At 35.9% G+C, this 18,834-nt stretch overlaps 1 protein-coding gene across 1 annotated transcript in view; it reads left to right on the top strand.

Annotated features, from left to right (window-relative positions):
- clybl (citrate lyase beta like) overlaps positions 1 to 18,834 on the top strand; it is a 239,426-nt gene that overhangs the window by 158,100 nt on the left and 62,492 nt on the right. The window contains exon 3 of the mRNA XM_061970736.1: positions 108 to 296. Coding sequence (XP_061826720.1) covers positions 108 to 296 — 189 coding nt within the window. The remainder of the gene's footprint in view (positions 1 to 107; positions 297 to 18,834) is intronic.

Raw genomic sequence — 18,834 nt, 5'->3', positions numbered from 1 at the left:
TGCTTTGTTTTTCACAATGTTTACTTTAAAAGGAAGAATGGGTTTTATTTGATTGTGTGGAAAAGTGTGAATTTGATTGTTAATCCTGTCACCTGTTGATGTTGCAGACAGAGGCCAGGGAAACCATTCCCAGGATGCTGGCGGAACTGAACTTAGGCCGTACGGAAAAGTGTGTGAGGGTGAACTCCGTGTCCAGTGGCTTAGCCGAAGCTGACCTGGAGGTTATTCTCGGAGCTGAGGTTCTTCCACCTGCCGTCATGTTGCCTAAAGTGGAGAACACTCAAGAGATTCAATGGGTGAGTTTTAAAAATATATATATATATTTATTTTAGCTTTGTCAACCTAGAAATTCAGGTTTTGAATTACTCAAAACTACTTGTGCACGACTTTGGTAACATTTAGGTGTGGGAGAAGGACACAAACAATAACATTAGCATAGCATTGCATTATTAAAACAATGAAAACATTATATTCATCTCAATGTGATCCCCAAACTACTTAACTATTTATTTATGAGAACTTTATTTATTGTTATTAAGGTATTTAATAATTATTTTCTTATTTGTCTATTCATATATTTAATTTTATTCATTTTTGTGTTACAAATGAGTAGTAAGTATTGCATACTTGCCAACCTTGAGACCTCCGATTTCGGGAGGTGGGGGGGGGGGCGGGGGGGGGCGTTGTTGGGGGCGTGGTTAAGAGGGGAGGAGTATATTTACAGCTAGAATTCACCAAGTCAAGTATTTCATATATATATATATATATATATATATATATATATATATATATATATATATATTGTTGCGTTTGGACCAGTTGTTCCTCCCAGGGAATTCAAGTTTCTGGTCGCTCCCAAGCTCTTTACGACACTTAAAGCTGAGTAGAAGAACCACCAGAGACAGAATAGGTATTTTGTAATATATTTGCAAAGCTTTGTAAATATAATGAGACCAGTCCAGCATAGAACATTCAATCGCGCAGCTAAGATGGTCTGATCTAAAATATGGAAACCTTCTATTCTATCAAGTCTCTCTCCCTCCCACCCTCGCTGTCTTGTCTTTCCAGCCCAAACGCATGCCCATTGTCCTCCGCATCTGGACACAAGACGAGATAAGGAGAAGGATTATCTCTCCTCCTTACATTCCATAGTCAAGGTTAGCACACATTATTTGCAGATAACCAAAAGACCACAATTGGAAGAAAAACACTAGCTGTTTTGTAATATGATTATGAAAATAAAGAAGTAACACTTAAATACGGATATATGTAAATATCTGCCTCCGACAATTTATATATATATATATATATATATATATATATATATATATATATATATATATATATATATATATATATATATATATATATAAGAAATACTTGACTTTCAGTGAATTCTAGCTATATATATATATATATATATATATATATATAAATACAAGAAATACTTGAATTTCAGTGTTCATTTATTTACACATATACTTGTTGAGTTAAGGGTTGAATTGTCCATCCTTGTTCTATTCTCTGTCACTATTTTTCGAACCATGCTGAACACCCTCTCTGATGATGCATTGCTGTGTGGCACGCACAAAAGTGCTTTCATCAAATGCACTAGATGGCAGTATTGTCCTGTTTAAGAGTGTCACAACATTGCTGTTTACGGCAGACGAACTGCTTTACGGTAGACGAAAACGTGACTGCTGTTGTTGTGTGTTGTTGCCGCGCTGGGAGGACGTTAATGAAACTGCCTAACAATAAACCCACATAAGAAACCAAGAACTCGCCCTCGATCATTCTACAGTTATAACGTTATTGGGCAGGCACGCTGTTTATATTGTGGGAAAGCGGACTTCCGCCTGAATTTGGGGAGATTTTCGGGAGATATTTTGTCCCGGGAGGTTTTCGGGAGAGGCGCTGAATTTCGGGAGTCTCCCGGAAAATCCGTGAGTGTTGGCAGGTATAAAGTATTGTCAGTATTTGCTATGATACGAAAAGGGGTGATATTAAATTAGCTCTGCTTTTTCCTACTCCTTTTCGGACATGCTGTAATAAGAAACTGTAATTACGTGATGTATCATATTGTAATTGTATGCATGTTCGGAATAAACTAATACAAAACCCGAAACCAGTGAAATTGTCACGTGTAAATGGTAAATAAAAAGAGAATACAATGATTTGCAAATCCTTTCCCACTAATATTCAATTGAATAGACTGCAAAGACAAGATACTTCATGTTCGAACTGGAAAACTTTTGTTATTTTTTTGCAAATATTAGCTCATTTGGAATTTGATGCCTGCAACTGTGGTTTCTTTCTTGAAACCAGCAAACTTATACTAACAACTAATTTATTGTTCTTAATGGAAAGGCAACAAGGCAAGCGCTTGTTACTCTCGGGGTCTCCTAGCCGCTCAGGCAAATCATATTGTCTAAAAATGCATTTTTCCATGGATAACATGACATCATCGCGCCAAGTGCGTGCTCTTTCAGTCAAATAGTGCGCAAGGAATATATATATGTATATATATATATATATATATATATATATATATATATATATATATATATATATATATATATATATATATATATATATATATATATATATATAAATGCATTGCTAGTGAATTCTAGCTATAAATATATATTTATTTTATTATATATATATATATATATATATATATATATATATATATATATATATATATATATAATAAAATAAATATATATTTATAGCTAGAATTCACTGAAAGTCAAGTATTTCTTTTATATATATATATATATATATATATATATATATATATATAAGAAATACTTGACTTTCAGTGGCACTTTTGTGCGTGCCACACAGCAATGCATCATCAGAGAGGGTGTTCAGCATGGTTAGAAAAATAGTGACAGAGAATAGAACAAGGATGGACAATTCAACCCTTAACTCAACAAGTATATGTGTAAATAAATGAACACTAAAATTCAAGTATTTCTTGTATAAAATAAATATATATTTATAGCTAGAATTCACTGAAAGTCAAGTATTTATATATATATATATATATATATATATATATATATATATATATATATATAAATGCATTGCTAGTGAATTCTAGCTATAAATATATATTTCTTTTATTATATATATATATATATATATATATATATATATATATATATATATATATATATATATATATATATATATATATATATATATATATATATATATATATATAATAAAATAAATATATATTTATAGCTAGAATTCACTGAAAGTCAAGTATTTCTTTTATATATATATATATAAGAAATACTTGACTTTCAGTGGCACTTTTGTGCATGCCACACATCAATGCATCATCAGAGAGGGTGTTCAGCATGGTTAGAAAAATAGTGACAGAGAATAGAACAAGGATGGACAAATCAACCCTTAACTCAACAAGTATATGTGTAAATAAATGAACACTAAAATTCAAGTATTTCTTGTATAAAATAAATATATATTTATAGCTACAATTCACTGAAAGTCAAGTATTTATATATATATATATATATATATATATATATATATATATATATATATATATATATATATATATATATATATATATATATATATATATATATATAAATAAATACTTGACTTTCAGTGTATTTACAGCCCGGCCCCCGGTCAATTTTTTTAAATTTTTGTATTTTGAAGAATTTATCTGAATGTGTATGAACTATTTCTGTTCAAAATTGTTTGAAATGTCAAATGTTTCAATATTAGTTATTAATTATCATTAATTATCAGTTTACTGTACTGTGCCAACTGTATTACTATAAGAGTACATATTTTATATTATTTCATTGAAAATAAAACAGCAAAGTCCATTTGGCTGTCATCTGTTTTAATTTTGAGACACAATTGTGTCAAAGTCATGATTTTTATGTTCATGCTTGAAATAAGAAATGATGACTTTAAAAAAGTAGTTTGATACTTGTGAGTGTTGATGACACAGCTTTGCAACACTTGATATTCTAGTTTCAAGCATGTTTTACTCAATATAGGTCATCAAATCTCAGCAACAAGCTGTAATATCTTACTGAGATCATTTAGGACACTTAAAACAAGTAAAACACTCTAACATAAAATCTGCTTAGTGAGAAGAATTATCTTATCAGACAGAAAATAAGCAAATATCACCCTTATTTGACATATTCCATCTTACTTAGATTTCACTTTTTGCAGTGCTCTGGGTCTATGAAACGTAGCGGTATCCTTGGACAAACTCAAGAAGTAAGATGAAACCGCGAGAATCTTCAAAGCAATCATAACACGCTTTTCCATTTCACAGTAAAAGTGGGAATTGATCTCTGTGGCAGGACTCCGGGATGGACAAGCAGTGTTGTTCTTGGCTGTTGCTCAAGAGACAAAGACATTTTTTGCGGATTTGCTTCATAAGCGTAATGGAGCTCACTTATTCCGCCTTTTGCCTCAGCTCACTCGGGACCTCGACTTAAGACGTACTTGCCAACCCTCCCGGATTTTCCGGGAGACTACCGAAATTCAGCGCCTCTCCCGAAAACCAGAGACAAATTTTCTCCCGAAATTCAGGCGGACTCAGGTCCTCCACAATATAAACAGCGTACCTGCCCAATCACATTATAACTATAGAATGATGGAGGGCGAGTTCTCGGTTTCTTATGTGGGTTTATTGTTAGGCAGTTTCATTAACGTCCTCCCAGCGTGGCAACAACACACAACAACAGCAGTCACGTTTTCGTCTACCGTAAAGCAGTTCGTCTGCCGTAAACAGCAATGTTGTGACACTCTTAAACAGGACAATACTGCCATCTAGTGCATTTGATGAAAGCACTTTTGTGCGTGCCACACAGCAATGCATCATCAGAGAGGGTGTTCAGCATGGTTCGAAAAATAGTGACAGAGAATAGAACAAGGATGGACAATTCAACCCTTAACTCAACAATGAGTAGATGAGTGTTATGTGTGTGTATATGTGTAAATAAATGAACACTGAAATTCAAGTATTTATTTTATATGTATATATATATATGTATATATATATATATATATATATATATACAGCTAGAATTCACTGAACGTTGTCATGTCTGTGTAATCATGTTTTGTGTTAAGTCATGTTTTTGTTTAGTTATAGGACTCTTTAGTTTCTGTCTTTTCACTCCCTTGTCTTGTTTCCATGATTACCCCATTAGTTTCACCTGTTCCACGTTTGGACTCATTGTGCACTCTTGTTTGTCACCATAGCAACCCATTAGTTTTCACCTGTCACGTCACGCACCTGTTTCACGTTTTGAGTCACGCACCTGCTTTTTCACTAGTCATGTCCATAGTATTTAAGTTCATTCATTTTCTGTTGTTCGTCCTGACGACCTCACACCACATTTATGCTCTGTCCATTTTTTCATGTCCATGTTCACGCAGCTCCTTTTTTGTCCATGCCAAGTAAGTTTTCTTTATTCAAGCCATAGTTTGCAAGTTTTTGTTTAATTGTTCATAGTTTATTCTCCGCCACTGTGCGCGCCTTTTGTTTGATCCTTTTTATTGTATTTATAGTTAATAAATAAATCATGTACCTTAATTCCCGTCTCGCCCGTGCCAACTTTCCGTTGCATCCTGGAAAAGCACACACCCCGGACCAAGTCTTGACAAACGTCAAGTATTTCATATATATATATATATATATATATATATATATATATATATATATATATATATATATATATATATGAAATACTTGACTTGGTGAATTCTAGCTGTAAATATACTCCTCCCCTTTTAGCCACGCCCCCGTCCCACCCCCACCCCCCTCCCCCCACCTCGCGAAATCGGAGGTCTCAAGGTTGGCAAGTATGACTTAAGAGCTCAATTGTTTGTCTGACCAAGCTGATAACTGTAAACACTAGTTTCTGAAACTAGCCCTGTCCATTGTAATCAGGGCCGCCGAAAAGGGGGGGTAAAGGAGACGGATTCTAGGGGCCCATGATGGAGGGGGGCCCAGAGAGGCCCCTAATGATGATGAAATTATAATACAGAAAAAATTAATGACACTGTGTTGGGGGCCCTGTAGAGATTCTTTTCGTGGGGCCCAAAATCCCTAGCGGCGCCCCTGATTGTAATTAATCAAATCAGTTTAATCCCTGCTTGCCCCTCCCCACCCAAAAAACATCACAATTGTAACATGCCTTTTAAAAAGAAAAACTAAATAAGATATACTGTTTGAAAATCGATAGAATGTACTACAAACAACGAGTGGTTTTATGAAATCATGTACCGTATTTTTTGGACTATAAGTCCCTCCGGAGTATAAGTCGCACCGGCCAAAAATGCATAATAAAGAAGGAAAACAACATATATAAGTCGCACTGGAGTATAAGTCGCATTTTGGGGGGAAATGTATTTGATAAAAGCCAACACCAAAACAAGTAAAACACTCTAACATAAAATCTACTTAGTGAGAAGAATGATCTTATCAGACAGAAAATAAGCAAATATCACCCTTATTTGACATATTTCATCTTACTTAGATTTCACTTTTTGCAGTGTGTTTGGTGACAAAAGTTATAAGAATACAGTTGTAATATTGTAGTTGTATGACAAAAGGCATAATGGTCTACTTGTAGGATTATGGGAGTTGTGCTAATACAAGAAAATAGTTAAAAAAAACAATTATAGTTTGATGACTAAAAGTCATAGTTTTACTGTAGTCAAGTTGACATATTATTAGTAATAATTGGTCAGAGTGAAAAAGTGCACTTTTTCAAAATAGTTGCATCATTATTAGCAAAATGTTGTCATTTTTTATCGAGATTAAGGCGAGAGTTGAGTTGGATCACCAAAAAAAAACAAAAAAACTTGAATTGAAGTTATAGAATGATGTGTAAAAATTATAATTTTTGTAGGAATAAAGTCATAAGTTTAACCCTTTACATTTTTTTAGGGATAATTGTAGTATTTTTAGGTCAATTCCACAAGAACAAAGTCATAATTTTATGACACAAATATGTAATGTAAAGTTGTAATAAATGAAAAATTAAGTACCTGTATTTTTCAGATTATAAATCGCAGGTTTTTTTTCATAATTTGGGTGCGATTTATACTCAGGAGCGATTTATGTGTGAAATTATTAACACATCACCGTAAAATATCAAATAATATTATTTAGAAGCGACACCGAGGAAGAAGATTTCATGGGATTTAGCGATTGTTTGGTAAACGTATAGCATGTTCTACCGTATTTTTCGGAGTATAAATCGCTCCGGAGTATAAGTCGCACCGGCTGAAAATGCATAATAAAGAAGGGAAAAAAAAAGGAAAAAAAAACATATATAAGTTGCACTGGAGTATAAGTCGCATTTTTTGGGGAAATGTATTTGATAAAAGCCAACAGCAAAAATTTTCAAGGTAACATTTTTTTTTCAAGGTAACATTTTTTTTTCAAGGTAAAAAAAATTTTTCAAGGTAAAAAATGATTTTCAAATTTTTTAAATTTTTAGAAAATGTTTTTCACTTTTTTTTATTTTTTTTATTTTTTTTAATTTGTAAACATTTTTTAAACTTTTTTTAATTTTTTATTTTATTTTTTAAAACAATTTAAAACAATTTAAAAAAAATTTAAACAATTTTAACAATTAACGTTTTTTTTAGGGTTAGGGTTAGGGTTAGGGTTAGGGTTAAGATTAGGGTTAGGGTTAGGGTTAGGGTTTAGGGTTAGGGTAACATTTTTTTTTTTAAAGTTAAAAAAAAGTTTTAAAAAGTTAAAAATATTAAAAAAATATATATATATATTAAAAAAAAAATTAAAAAAAAAATTAAAAAAAAAATTAAAATTAAAAAAAAAAAAAAAATTTGTTTTAAAAAAATTAAATTTTTAAAAAAAAAATTAAAATTTATTTTATTTAATTTGTGAACATTTTTAAACTTGTTTTAAATTTTTTTAAACAATTTAAAACAATTTTAAATGTTTTAAAATTTTTTAAACAATTTTAACAACAGTATGTGTGTATTAAATATTATCACTTCACTAAATTGTTGTAGTCTTTTAGTATGTATGTGTGTGTCTGTATTACATGATTATCATTGAATTAAATTGTTGTAGTAATATAGTATGTAATTGTGTGTGTGTGTGTGTGTGTGTATGTGTGTGTGTGTGTGTGTGTGTATTACATGATTATCACTTCATTGAATTGTTATAGTAGTAGCAGTAGTAGTATAGTATGTGTGTATTAAATATTATCACTTCACTAAATTGTTGTAGTCGTATAGTATGTATGTGTGTGTCTGTATTACATGATTATCATTTCATCTAATTGTTGTAGTCGTAGTATAGTTGTGTGTGTGTGTGTGTGTGTGTATTACCCTATTTTTCGGAGTATAAGTCGCTCTGGAGTATAAGTCGCACCGGCCGAAAATGCATAATAAAGAAGGGAAAAAACATATATAAGTCGCACTGGAGTATAAGTCGCATTTTTGGGGGGAAATGTATTTGATAAAAGCCAACAGCAAGAATAGACATTTGAAAGGCAATTTAAAATAAATGAAGAATAGTGAACAACAGGCTGAATAAGTGTACGTTATATGAGGCATAAATAACCAACTGGTATGTTAACGTAACATATTATGGTAAGAGTCATTCAAATAACTATAACATATAGAACATGCTATACGTTTACCAAACAATCTGTCACTCCTAATCGCTAAATCCCATGAAATCTTATACGTCTAGTCTCTTACGTGAATGACATCAATAATATTATAATGTGTTCATCATTTCACACATAAGTCGCTCCTGAGTATAAGTCGCACCCCCGGCCAAACTATGAAAAAAACTGCGACCTATAGTCCCAAAAATACGGTAATACAAATGGAACACCAGTGGACAATTATGTCCTCCATATGAGTAATAGAACCAACATGATGGCAAAACAGAAACAGGAAAATGCCTGAAATGACAAAAAAGTCCCTCATGTAGTCTTTGGAATAATAATAATAATAATAATAATAATAATATTTCTGACAACCAGCATTCTCTGCAGTGGACGTTTGTGTTTTGCATAATAGGGCCAACATAGATGTGCACTGCAGAGTAGTGTCCCAATACCAATACTTTTATTTCAATACTTTTCGGTACTTTTCTAAATAAAAGGGGACCACAAAAATTGCATTATTGGCTTTATTTTAACAAAAAATCTTACGGTACATTAAACATATGTTTCTTATTGCAAAATAAATACATAAAATAGTGAACATACAAGACAACTTGTCTTTTAGTAGTAAGTAAACAAACAAAGGCTCCTAATTAGTCTGCTGACATATGCAGTAACATATTGTGTCATTTATACACCTATTATTTTGTACACATTATTAAGGACAAGCGGTAGAAAATGAATTATTAATCTACACTAAATATTATTTCAGGAAACAAAAAAGAAAAAAGTAATACAAATGGAACACCAGTGGACAATTATGTCCTCCATATGAGTAATAGAACCAACATGATGGCAAAACAGAAAAAAGAAAATGCCTAAAATGACAAAAAAAAGTCCCTCATGTAGTCTTTGGAATAATAATAATAATAATAATAATAATAATAATATTTCTGACAACCAGCATTCTCTGCAGTGGATGTTTGTGTTTTGCAAAATAGGGCCAACATAGATGTGCACTGCAGAGTAGTGTTGTCCCAATACCAATACTTTTATTTCAATACTTTTCGGTACTTTTCTAAATAAAAGGGGACCACAAAAATTGCATTATTGGCTTTATTTTAACAAAAAATCTTACGGTACATTAAAAATATGTTTCTTATTGCAAAATAAATACATAAAATAGTGAACATACAAGACAACTTGTCTTTTAGTAGTAAGAACAAACAAAGGCTCCTAATTAGTCTATGCAGTAACATATTGTGTCATTTATACACCTATTATTTTGTACACATTATGAAGGACAAGTGGTATAAAATGAATTATTAATCTACTTGTTAATTTTTTGTTAATATCTGCTTACTTTCCCTTTTAACATGTTATATCTACACTTCTGTTAAAATGTAATAATCACTTATTCTTCTGTTGTTTGGATACTTTTACCACAAATTTGGGTATCAATCCGATACCAAACACCGTATTTTTCGGACTATAGAAATACTTGACTTTCAGTGAATTCTAGCTATAAATATATATTTATTTTATTATATATATATATATATATATATATATATATATATACATGTATGTGTGGGGGAAAAAATCACAAGACTATTTCATCTCTACAGGCCTGTTTCATGAGGGGGGTACCCTCAATCGTCAGGAGATTTTAATGGGAGCATTCGCATACCATGGTTTATATAGGGCACAGAGTGGGTGGGTACAGGCTGGCCTAGGGGCGTGGTGATTGGTTCATGTGTTACCTAGGAGGTGTTTCCGTCTATGGCGGCATGTTGTTACAATTTCGCTGCGCTTGTTGAGGGATGACAGGTCTGGACGGTAGATAATAAACACGATTGAAGCCAACAAGCAAACCGTCAACTTTCTTGACGTCACTTTCAACCTGAGAAATAACAGCTACCAACCATTCACGAAACCCAACACAACACTCCAATACGTGCACCATGACAGCAACCATCCACCCACCACCACGAAAAGAATACCTACCGGAATCAATAAAAGGCTATCGATGCTGTCATCTAGCAAAGCTGAATTTGACCAAGCAACCCCCCCGTACCAAAAAGCCCTTGATGAAAGCGGATGCAATTTCACCCTCACCTATGAACCCACGCCAGGAAACCAGCCAAAAAAGAACAGAAAACGAAACGGCATCATCTGGTACAACCCCCCATACAGCAAAAACGTCTCAACGAACATTGGACACAAATTCCTCAACCTGATTGACAAACACTTTCCCAAAGACAACAACCTAAGAAAAGTATTCAACAAGAACAACATCAAATTGAGCTACAGCTGCATGAACAATATACGACAAATCATCTCAAACCACAACAAAACAATTGCAAATGAGCCGTCGACCCCCAGTCAGAACGACTCCAAAACCAGCAAAGCATGTAACTGTCGAAAGAAACCTGATTGCCCCCTCAACGGGGGATGCTTACAAACATCAGTTGTCTACCAATCTAAGGTAATACGCAAGGACATTAACACATCCGACACATATGTAGGATTGACCGAGGGTGAATTCAAAACCAGATGGAACAACCACAAGGCTTCTTTCAGGAACAAAAACCTGCGAAATACCACAGAACTCAGCAAACACATTTGGGACCTCAAAGACAATAATGTTGACTATTCAATAACATGGCAAATTCTTGCATCCAGCACACCTTACAATAGTGGTAATAAAAGATGCAACCTATGCTTGAAAGAGAAACTGTTTATTATCTACCGTCCAGACCTGTCATCCCTCAACAAGCGCAGCGAAATTGTAACAACATGCCGCCACAGACGGAAACACCTCCTAGGCAACACATGAACCAATCACCACGCCCCTAGGCCAGCCTGTACCCACCCACTCTGTGCCCTATATAAACCATGGTATGCGAATGCTCCCATTAAAATCTCCTGACGATTGAGGGTACCCCCCCTCATGAAACAGGCCTGTAGAGATGAAATAGTCTTGTGATTTTTTTCCCCACACATACATATATTGCGCTCTACTACGGTATCGAGCACTATTTTTTGGATAACCTTATTAAGACATATATATATATATATATATATATATATATATATATATATATATATATATATATATATATATATATATATATATATATATATATATATATATATATATATACACAAGAAATACTTGAATTTCATTGTTCATTTATTTACACATATACTTGTTGGTGTTCGGTTTTATCAAATAAATTTCCCCCAAAAAATGCGACTTATACTCCAGTGCGACTTATCTGTTTTTTCCTTCTTTATTATGCATTTTCGGCCGGTGCGACTTATACAGTACTTTTTTCTTTTTTGTTTCCTGACATAATGTTTTGTGTTTTTTGTCTTACAATACTTGAGAAAAGTCCATCTCAATTTGATGAAATTGTGTTGAGGAACACGAGCACACGCCATGTTGCTGTTGTTTGTTTCCCTTTCATGGGCGAAACTCTCCTCCTCGTCCTTCCTTTGAGCTCTGCCTCGGCCTTTCAGCTTAGCGTGCAGGCGTCTTGTGTTGCAAGCATGTGTCTGATTCTCTCCACTCTTGTCAAGGCAAGCGCACTAAATCCCCCACAAACCGCCACCCCCCTCGTCCCTTCCCCCCCCGCGCCTTTACTTGTTTATTTTTCTCCCCTTTTTTTTTATTGATATTAGCCCAGGAGCCTCCAGACTGATTTGTCGCTAAAAGATGGACTCGCTTGTTTCCTTTTGTGTGCAAGATCTTTAAGCGGGGGCCTTCCTCCTTTGCACCACCACCACCAACCCCCTAACCCTTTTGTGGCGGACAGGCCTTATTGGACTGTAACAGGCGTAACCCCCCACCCACACACACACACAAATCCAACCCAACCCCCCTTGTGTGTGGGTGTGTGTGTGTGTGTGTGTGTGTGTGTGTGTGTGTGTGTGTGTGTGTGTGTCTGCGGGACAATTCTCACACACTGCAAAAAGTGAAATCTAAGTAAGATGAAATATGTCAAATAAGGGTGATATTTGCTTATTTTCTGTCTGTTAAGATCATTCTTCTCACTAAGCAGATTTTATGTTAGAGTGTTTTACTTGTTTTAAGTGTTTTGCTCCTAAAATGCTCCTCTGGTCACGACATTAAAAAAAAAAATGGAAAAAATGGGGAACCAGTACTTTTTAAACAGAGTCTAGTACCATTTTTGATTAATTAGTACCGCGGTACTATACTAGTACTGGACATGACGTTAAAGCGCCTCTATGGGGTCTTGGGGCACTAGAAGGTGAACCCCTTTACTACTGTTACCCCAGGTGGACCTTGGCAAAGCCCTAGTACCTCACTGCCCCCTAGCCAGAAATACGGTGAAGACCACAACGGCGGAGCAGTTGGAAGACGGTAGATTTAAGAACCACCCCAACGGCTGCGATGGCGAAAGAAGGCTGCAGCAGAAAAGGGTTCCCCAGTCGTCTTGGACTCCGTGCCACTGGACTCTGACCTGATTCTGTCAAGGATGGTGTGGTGACTGTCTGTGCACCAGTCTCCCCACGTTAAACAAAGTCACGCACAGGCATCCTCCATAAAGGGATACACCCCTACCAGGAGGATCGTCATACTCGTTTGAGTGACCGCCGATGACGATGATGATATAATAAAACATAGAGCAACATCACCCCCTTGTGGAACTGTGCCGTCACTACTCCCCCTGAAACGTAACATTTTCAGTGTTATAACTTCACCCTTTATAGTCAGTTTTTAGACCAAAATGCGTCCATTCTCCCATTTCTGTCTACAGACTGTGTCTGCTTGTTAGTACTCTGTGTGTGTGCGCTGCCAAACATGCTCCTCTGCTGGTAAAACCAGCAATCTCACGACATAAAAAAAAAAAAATGAAAAAATGGGGAACCAGTACTTTTCAAACAGAGTATAGTACCGTTTTTGATTCATTAGTACCGCGATACTATACTAGTCCTGGACATGACGTTAAAGCGCATCCGGCAGTGGAAGCTCCTCTATGGGGTCTTGGGGCACTAGAAGGTGAACCCCTTTACTACTGTTACCCCAGGTGGACCTTGGCAAAGCCCTAGTACATGACTGCCCGCCAGCCAGGGATACGGTGAAGACCTCAACGGCGGAGCAGTTGGAAGACGGTAGATTTAAGAACTACCCCAACGGCTGCGATGGCGAAAGAAGGCTGCAGCAGAAAAGGGTCCCCAGTCGTCTTGGACTCCGTGCCACTGGACTCTGACCCGATTCTGTCAAGGATCGTGTGGTGACTGTCTGTGCACCAGTCTCCCCACGTTAAACAAAGTCACGCACAGGCATCCTCCATAAAGGGATACACCCCTACCAGGAGGATCGTCATACTCGTTTGAGTGACCGCCGATGACGATGATGATATAATAAAACATAGAGCAACATCACCCCCTTGTGGAACTGTGCCGTCACTACTCCCCCTGAAACGTAACATTTTCAGTGTTATAACTTCACCTTTATAGTCAGTTTTTAGACCAAAATGCGTCCATTCTCCCATTTCTGTCTACAGACTGTGTCTGCTTGTTAGTACTCTGTGTGTGTGCGCTGCCAAACATGCTCCTCTGCTGGTAAAACCAGCAATGTCACGACATAAATAAATGAAAATGAAAAAATGGGGAACCAGTACTTTTCAAACAGAGTATAGTACCGTTTTTGATTCATTAGTACCGCGATACTATACTAGTCCTGGACATGACGTTAAAGCGCATCCGGCAGTGGAAGCTCCTCTATGGGGTCTTGGGGCACTAGAAGGTGAACCCCTTTACTACTGTTACCCCAGGTGGACCTTGGCAAAGCCCTAGTACATGACTGCCCGCTAGCCAGGGATACGGTGAAGACCACAACGGCGGAGCAGTTGGAAGACGGTAGATTTAAGAACTACCCCAACGGCTGCGATGGCGAAAGAAGGCTGCAGCAGAAAAGGGTCCCCAGTCGTCTTGGACTCCGTGCCACTGGACCCTGACCCGATTCTGTCAAGGATGGTGTGGTGACTGTCTGTGCACCAGTCTCCCCACGTTAAACAAAGTCACGCACAGGCATCCTCCATAAAGGGATACACCCTTACCAGGAGGATCGTCATACTCGTTTGAGTGACCGCCAATGACGATGATGAAATGATCTCAGTAAGATATTACAGCTTGTTGCTGAGATTTGATGACCTATATTGAGTAAAACATGCTTGAAACTAGAATATCAAGTGTTGCAAAGCTGTGTCATCAACACTCACAAGTATAAAACTACTTTTTTTAAAGTCATCATTTCTTATTTCAAGCATGAAAAAAAAAAAAAAATCATGACTTTGACACAATTTTGTCTCATAATTAAAACAGATGACAGCCAAATGGACTTTGCTGTTTTATTTTCAATGAAACAATAGAAAATAGGTACTCATATAGTAGTACAGTTGGCACAGTACAGTAAACGGACAGTTAATATTTAATATGTGACATTTCTAACAATTTTGAACAGAAATAGTGCACATTCAGGTAAATTCTTCAAAATTACAATTACAAAAAAGGGGTCAAATTACAGCTCAAAGAGGCAAAAGTGACTAATTTTAGTACTTTTTTGTCTTGAAGGGGGAATTGCCAACTTCCTGTTGATTTTAGCCCGAGGATATACAATTATGAAGTCTAGATGTAAGTCAGACCTACATAGAGGATTTTGTTTCATGTCTTTCCGAACTTCCTAGTGGGAGTTACAGGCAGTCTAGTTTTTTTTTCCTAGGGGGCGCTAGAGCACAATTTTGAGTTTTGTGGTTCGGTTTTTTTTTAGAAAAAGGTAATTTTCGCAGGTCCTGATGTGTGGGTCAAATATGGTGAGTTTTGAAGCATGTTAAGTGGGTCAAATTACAGTTTTATGTGGCGGCGGAAGAAAAAAAGAATAATAATAATAAAACCTTAGAATAACATTAGGTCCTTATGTCCCATTGCATAAGGACTCCCTTTGGGAGTCCTTATACAATGGGCCATGCGGGCCCTAATAAAAATTACATATGGATATATGTGCACTAATTGACTGAAAGAGCACGCACTTGGCGCGATGATGTCATGTTATCCATGGAAAAATGCATTTTTAGACAATATGATTTGCCTGAGCGGCTAGGAGACCCCGAGAGTAACAAGCGCTTGCCTTGTTGCCTTTCCATTAAGAACAATAAATTAGTTTTTAGTATAAGTTTGCTGCTTTCAAGAAATGTAATATCATTATGTCAAGATAATGGCACTAGCATTTACTTCATTTAAGAATATTTTTCAACATATTGAGCAAAAAGGTCTCTTTTTTCTATTTTTCTACCAAGAAAAGTGCACTTGTTATTAGTGAGAATATACTTGTTTTACCGTATTTTCCGCACCATAAGGCGCCCTGGGTTATAAGCCGCGCCTTCAATGAACGGCATATTTCAAAACTTTGTCCACCTATAAGCCGCCCCGTGTTATAAGCCGCATCTAACTGCGCTAAAGGAATGTCAAAAAAACAGTCAGATAGGTCAGTCAAACTTTAATAATATATTAAAACCAGCGTGATGTGGGCGCGCACGCAGTCGTATATCAACATGGACAGAGCTGCGTGAAAAAAGCCACCCGGCCTCTTCGCGTAAACTTAAACTTCCCTTAACCACTCGCTCATCTTTTCTTCATCCATCCCTTCGAGTTAGCTTTTATGATGACGCCGGCTGGAAAGGTCTCTTTTGGCAAGGTCTTCCTTTTGAATATCACCATGGGTGGAAGTTTCTGGCCATTAGCATGGCAAGCTAGAACCACAGTGAAGGATGACTTCTCATTCCCTGTGGTGCGAATATTCACCGTACGTGCTCCCGTTGTATCCACAGTGCGGTTCACAGGAATATCAGTTGCTGTGAAATAGTAATCCGTGTGCGGATGGAGAGATTGCGTCTTTTCATGAACCGGATCCCTGTCGCTTAGTAGGAGCCATTTTGTGGTCTTTACAGATGTAAACACACAAAGGAAATGAAACGTACGGTAATATCCGCGCGCTTTTTCTTCTTCTACGCGGGCGGGTGGTTGCTTACAGTAGAAGAAGAAGCGCTTCCTGTTCTATGGGGGCGGGTGCTTACCTTGGCGGTTGCTTGCGTAGAAGAAGAAGCGCTTCCTGTTCTACCGGGAAAAAAGATGGCGGCTGTTTACCGTAGTTACGAGACCGAAACTTTATGAAAATGAATCTTAATATTTATCCATATATAAAGCGCACCGGGTTATAAGGCGCACTGTCAGCTTTTGAGAAAATGTGTGGTTTTTAGGTGCGCCTTATAGTGCGGAAAATACGGTACTTAATTTTTCATTTATTACAACTTTACATTACATATTTGTATCATAAAATTATGACTTTGTTCTTGTGGAATTGACCTAAAAATACTACAATTATCCGCAAAAAAATGTAAAGGGTTAAACTTATGACTTTATTCCTGCAAAAATTATAATTTTTACATATCATTCTACAACTTTTTTTTTTTTGGTGATCCAACTCAACTCTCGCCTTAATCTCGATAAAAAATGACAACATTTTGCTAATAATGATGCAACTATTTTGAAAAAAGTGCACTTTTTCACTCTGACCAATTATTACTAATAATATGTCAACTTGACTACAGCAAAACTATGACTTTTAGTCATCAAACTATAATTGTTTTTTAACTATTTTCTTGTATTACCACAACTCCCATCATCCTACAAGTAGACCATTATGCCTTTTGTCATACAACTACAATATTACAACTGTATTCTTATAACTTTTGTCACCAAACACACTGCAAAAAGTGAAATCTAAGTAAGATGAAATATGTCAAATAAGGGTGATATTTGCTTATTTTCTGTCTGATAAGATCATTCTTCTCACTAAGCAGATTTTATGTTAGAGTGTTTTACTTGTTTTGGTGTTGGCTTTTATCAAATACATTTCCCCAAAAAATGCGACTTATATATGTTGTTTTCCTTCTTTATTATGCATTTTCGGCCGGTGCGACTTATACTCCGAGCGACTTATAGCCCGAAAAATATGGTACAAGATTTCATAAAACCACTCGTTGTTTGTAGTACATTCTATCTATTTTCAAACAGTATATCTGTTCTATATGTTATAGTTATTTGAATGACTCTTACCATAATATGTTACGTTAACATACCAGTTGCTTATTTATGCCTCATATAACGTACACTTATTCAGCCTGTTGTTCACTATTCTTTATTTATTTTAAATTGCCTTTCAAATGTCTATTCTTGCTGTTGGCTTTTATCAAATAAAATATTTCCCCAAAAAATGCGACTTACATATGTTTTTTTTCCTTCTTTATTATGCATTTTCGGCTGGTGCGACTTATACTCCGAAAAATACGGTATATTAATTTTAAGGTATTTTTGGATCTATTGAGGTTAGCTAATTAGGGACCGCAATGTCCCTTTGGGACAGAGGACCCTATTGTATTTTGTGCGTTTTATTATTATTATTATTATTCCGCCGCCTCTTTGAGCTCTAATTTGACCCCCTTAACATGCTTCACCATATTTGACACACACATCAGGACTGGCAGAAATTGCCATCTAATAAAAAAACAAACCCCAAAACTCAAAATTGCGCTCTAGCGCCCCCTAGGAAAAAACACAAACAAATCTGCTTGTAACTTCCGGTAGGAATGTCGTAGAGACATGAAACAAAAACCTCTATGTAGGTCTGATTTAGACCTAGATTTCATTCATTGACATTCTTCAGCAAAAATCAACAGGAAGTTGGCAATTCCCCCTTCAAAACAAAACTTTAGTAAAAACAGTCACTTTTGCCTCTTTGACCTGTAATTTGACCCCCTTAACATGCTTCAAAACTGACCAAACAGGACACACACATCAGAACTAGGCAAAAATTGCGATCTAATAAAAAACCCAACCCCAAAACTCAAAATTGCGCTCTAGCGCCCCCTAGGAAAAAACACAAACAAATCTGCTTGTAACTTCCGGTAGGAATGTCGTAGAGACATGAAACAAAAACCTCTATGTAGGTCTGATTTAGACCTAGATTTCATTCATTGACATTCTTCAGCAAAAATCAACAGGAAGTTGGCAATTCCCCCTTCAAAACAAAATTTTAGTAAAAACAGTCACTTTTGCCTCTTTGACCTGTAATTTG

This window comes from Nerophis lumbriciformis, linkage group LG13 (assembly GCF_033978685.3).
Source record: "Nerophis lumbriciformis linkage group LG13, RoL_Nlum_v2.1, whole genome shotgun sequence".
NCBI classification, from domain to species: domain Eukaryota; kingdom Metazoa; phylum Chordata; class Actinopteri; order Syngnathiformes; family Syngnathidae; genus Nerophis; species Nerophis lumbriciformis.
Note: the sequence above shows the minus strand (reverse complement) of the source record. Positions and strands in the feature narration are given on the sequence as shown.